The following is a 4,522-nucleotide window of genomic DNA, read 5'->3' on the forward strand; positions in this document are numbered from 1 at the left end:
TGGCCAAGTCATACATAATGTAGTGCATGTTGCATTAGCAAATGTTTCGATTTTCATGATGATTAAGTATTCGCAATTAAAATGACTGACTGATGAAATATGAACTTTGCCCTCACTGCCCCGTGATGGTTGACTCTAAGTTCACTTTGTAGTGGAGAATTCTGCACTGAATGTTGCACTGTGGTGTCATTTAGCCTTTGTTAAAATCTTGTTTGCCACAGAGCAGAGCTGAATGTTCCCACAGAACCACTGAATGTTTAGGGCTGTTTGTGAATAAGCAAGTTGGTGAGGGAGCATGGAATCAATAATTTGTTATTTGAAAAGACAAACTACTAAAGGTCTACAGAAAAACTACTAAAGGTCTACAGAAATATTTACAATCAGCTAATTAATTTCAGTATAAAAAGCAATAAAATAAAATGCCAAAACAAAACATTTATATCGTCACATTTTGCATAGGCCTATATATGTTCAACATATTACGATCTGGGGTGCACTAAGGTTGATCCAAGTTTTTTTTTCTTAATCCCAACACAATAGTTGAATATCCAGCATAACGAGAATGTGATCAAAATTGAAAATTAAGAATAACTCTTTATAATTCTGCCGTAAGGTCATGCAATTAGGAGGAACTAATTCACTCTCATAGCTTTCTCAGGAACACTCTCATAGCTTTATATTAAATATTAAATGAATCTTCAGTGAATTCACTCTGGTGTCTAATGTCAGACTTGTTAGCAGGGTGTGAACAAATAACCCACTGAGTCAGCATGACCAGCGCCCAGGATACAAAGCCACTGGCCCAAATTTGCCTTTAACCAGGTCAGACTTCTGTCTAAACATGCCTTTTAAAATCTCCTTTTTTTTCTTTTTCGAGGTTTAATATTGCAAAAAAAAAAAAATCCATACATCTTAGATAAAAACATAGTTAGTCTATTCAGTTTTTTAAATATTTGTTCTTAATTAAATGGAAAACAAATTTTGAGGCTTTGACTGTGATTTTTGTTTTTCAAATAAAACATTTTGAAAAAAGTCAAGAAATGTTTATGCCGTTTTTTTTTTTTTTTTAAATATCGGATAACAAATAATATCAGATAAATTAATAACTATTCATGCAATACTTTTTTATAGCCTATACTTTAGGTCACAAACGTTTTATGTTATATAATAGAAATAGAAACACACACACACTAATTATACCATATCATATTATATTATTACTGTTTCTTTTTATAATAGTGCAATTTAATTTGATGAGCATGAGAAGTTTTATACGGAGTGAATCACTGAATAATGAGTGAATCGTCTGGTATTTATGCTCCGCCTCCTGAATTACAGGCGGGGTTTATTGTTGTCTCGTGCATGTGGATATGTGGGTCTGTCTGCGGTCCGTTACATTGTTTGATCTCCGTGATCCGGGCGGGACTTTATTTTATTCACATTTACAGGCTCTCAATATTGTAGATGTAACTAAACAGTCAGTGATTAATTTGAGCCGTTTATACGCTTGAACCGTGAGTTCCGAGTATGAAGAATAAACACTGAAGTAAAGACACTCAGGAGCCTGTTTATAATGGTGAGATATCGTAAATAAATTAATCTTTAATGTCATTGTAAATTTATTAATGTTTTCTTCATCGTTCAGATTAATCCAAAGGTCCATCATTTTTTTTTTAATCTGTTAAAAGTACTAACGTGTTTGAAAAAGAAATGCTGCCTGCCTTTTTGCTTCTAAATATTACCCTACGCTCGTTCAGGCTCTTATTGTTATGAAACTGGGTATATGACATATCAATCAAGTTTTGCCTTTTTTCAGGGCTTCAGGAAATGATTAATATTTAAAACACCATGCCTCCAGTGACCTCTCAGGAACTCCCTCTCAACATCTATGTGGTCATCTTTGGCACTGGGATCTTTGTCTTTGTTTTAAGCCTGATATTCTGCTGCTTCTTTATAAGGTAAGTGTGACTAGTTACCAGAACAGCCAGTGTGGACTATGCAGATCCTGGGTGACATTTCTAAAACTCTTCTTTGTGACTGGACTTCATCAGTATGGTCCTGTAAATAACGCCTGTGACAGACTGACAGCCTCAGAGCAGAAAGGACTTCCTCTGGCCTCACGCGCTTCCGAACTCGAACAATTCAGGACTAGATTGTATCTCTGTGCTTTTTGTTCACAATGCTATTTTTGACCAGAGGCTTTTGGCTAATGTCATGTCAAACACTGGGAACTACAAACCCTTTCTCGCCAAATTTTTTAGAAACATAAGACACAGCACAGCCATTGCCTATACTACCATAGTGATGTCTAAAGAAAAAAAAATTACATTGAAAATGTACAAAATAATAGAAATAATAACAAATATTACATTTGTATAATATTTAGACTTTTTAAAGTTTGAAATATGTATTTATTTTTATTTTTTGTTAATGTTAATGAATTGTATGGCCTGTTTTTCTTTGTAGTAAATTGAGACATCAGGCTCGCAACGTGAGAGCTGGATACAAGATGGTGAGTGTATCAGAAAGTATTTGACACTTACATCACACTTAAAAACCTCTCAGATGCGGCAGGATTTTTCTCTTGACTAATGTCACTTTTCTTCATGTCTGCTGGTGGTTTGGTGATTTTAGTGGATGTATGAAGTCCGTTCTCCTCAAGTTCACACAGGTGTCCTATTAGAGGAACCACAGGTGTAGAAAATCGCATTAACTATCAACACAGTCACTAACCTCAAACACATTACTTTTTCACTTCTTTTTCAAACTTATCTTTGCCAACAGAGGAAATGTGCTTAGAAAGTGTGCTTGACACTTGCTGTGTTTTCTTAATTGCAGTGACATTTTTGTGTCAATTACATCGTCACCTTTATTCATAAAGTGCTTTATAAAATAGAGATTGTCTTAAAGCAACATGAACAGGAAAATAACAGAATCAGTTATGCAAAATTCAAATATGAGATTCAGTTTCAGCTATAAAGCAGCTCTACATAAGATAAAAGTGTCATTATTCATCTCCAGTCAGTTCAATACTGGTTCAATTCGGTTCAATGCTCGTTCAAATGAGTTCATTTCAGCTAAGCAGCTCTAAAAAAAAAGGCAACAATGTTGTTATTCAGCTTGAGTCAGTTCAATGTTCATTTAATTCAGTTCGATAATTGTTGATGTTGCAAAATTTATAAACTATGTCTATGAAGGGTCTACATACTTTTTGCTGCCACTATATTGTAAAACAAAAAAATATATACGACTATGTTTTACATTACAGGTTGTATTTAACGATGAAACAACACGGTTACATGCACACGGGGTAAAAGTTTTTGTCTATAAAGTTATTAAAAGGTTAAAGTTATTTGACTACTTGGAAAGTTTTGAAACTTTAAAGGTTCTGATTTCCCCTCATGTACATCGTGTTTCTCAGTTAACATGTGCAGTCTGTTTGGAGGACTTCAGGACAAAAGATGAGCTTGGAGTGTTACCATGCCAACACGCCTTTCACAAGAGGTAAATCCCTCCCATGTCTTTTATCATGCTAATGCTATTAAAGAAAAGAGGTTCACTGAAGCGAACTCAACATGGCCTGTGCCTCGCAACTGTAAAAGCCCGTTCACACCAAGAACAAGAACTATAAAGATAACTCACGATAATTATCAAAATAACGCTCTGTTTATCATGATTCCAACGATATATCGTTCCTCAACGTAGAATAACACTCTGTTTATAATGAGCACGCGCTGCCGTTATGTCTGGATTCTGATTGGCTGTCAATGTTTTACCGTCCATCAGAGCCGTTGAGAAACAGAGTTGCAACACGCTTTGATCTCGCCACCACGCGGTCACGTGGTTCCAGTGTTGCCAACTTAGCAATTTTGTTGCTAAATTTAGCAACTTTTCAGACTACCCTAGCAACTTTTTCTTCCAAAAGCACCTAGCAACAAATTTAGTTATTTTTTAATTGTATTTGACTACTTTTAGCAACTTTTGATAAGTGACTCAAACAATAAAAAGGCACACATTTTCCATCTAAATTTCACAAAAAGAGGAAACCAAAGATGCCTAGAAGTACATACATCACATGAATTAAGTTATTGCTGTTTGCAGTTGTTCACTTTGATAATAACAATAATAATTTAATAATTGTTCATTTATGATACACCTTGTTAGTAGTGGTTCATGGAGCTCTCAATAGTTCAAACAACTCCGCACTGTCAATATGTTTGAATGGGTTTAAGTAGGATAGACAGCAGTTTCACTATATTTGCAGCAATTTCTAGTGATTATTAACACATCATGTGCATTGATTGTGTATTGATAACTACGCTGACTACGTTTCTCAACGGCTCTGCCGTCCATCAGCTGGGAAAAGTCGTTCTGACTGTGATTCAAACGATTTCGTTCCTCTGTGCAGTTATCGTTAGGGTGACCATATGTCCTCTTTTTTTTGGTGTTCTGTCATTTGTGCTACCCTGTCAGATTTTGCTACCTCCCATTAAAACAGTGGGTAGTACAATTCGACAACGAA

At 35.2% G+C, this 4,522-nt stretch overlaps 1 protein-coding gene across 2 annotated transcripts in view; it reads left to right on the plus strand.

The window, feature by feature from the left end:
- The first annotated feature begins 1,356 nt into the window (after nucleotides 1-1,356).
- The window catches only part of LOC107658635 (RING finger protein 122-like), a 7,023-nt gene continuing 3,857 nt past the window's right edge, over nucleotides 1,357-4,522 (plus strand). The window contains exons 1-5 of one of the 2 annotated variants that reach the window (XM_016447298.1): nucleotides 1,357-1,576; nucleotides 1,817-1,958; nucleotides 2,467-2,512; nucleotides 3,269-3,310; nucleotides 3,422-3,504. In XM_016447298.1, the coding sequence (XP_016302784.1) occupies nucleotides 1,849-1,958; nucleotides 2,467-2,512; nucleotides 3,269-3,310; nucleotides 3,422-3,504 (281 nt within the window). In that variant the 5' untranslated portion in view covers nucleotides 1,357-1,576; nucleotides 1,817-1,848. The remainder of the gene's footprint in view (nucleotides 1,577-1,816; nucleotides 1,959-2,466; nucleotides 2,513-3,268; nucleotides 3,311-3,421; nucleotides 3,505-4,522) is intronic. The other variant, XM_016447371.1, reaches the window with a different exon arrangement.

The sequence above is a fragment of the Sinocyclocheilus anshuiensis genome, unplaced genomic scaffold (genome assembly GCF_001515605.1).
Source record: "Sinocyclocheilus anshuiensis isolate Anshui unplaced genomic scaffold, SAMN03320099.WGS_v1.1 scaffold269, whole genome shotgun sequence".
Taxonomy (NCBI): domain Eukaryota; kingdom Metazoa; phylum Chordata; class Actinopteri; order Cypriniformes; family Cyprinidae; genus Sinocyclocheilus; species Sinocyclocheilus anshuiensis.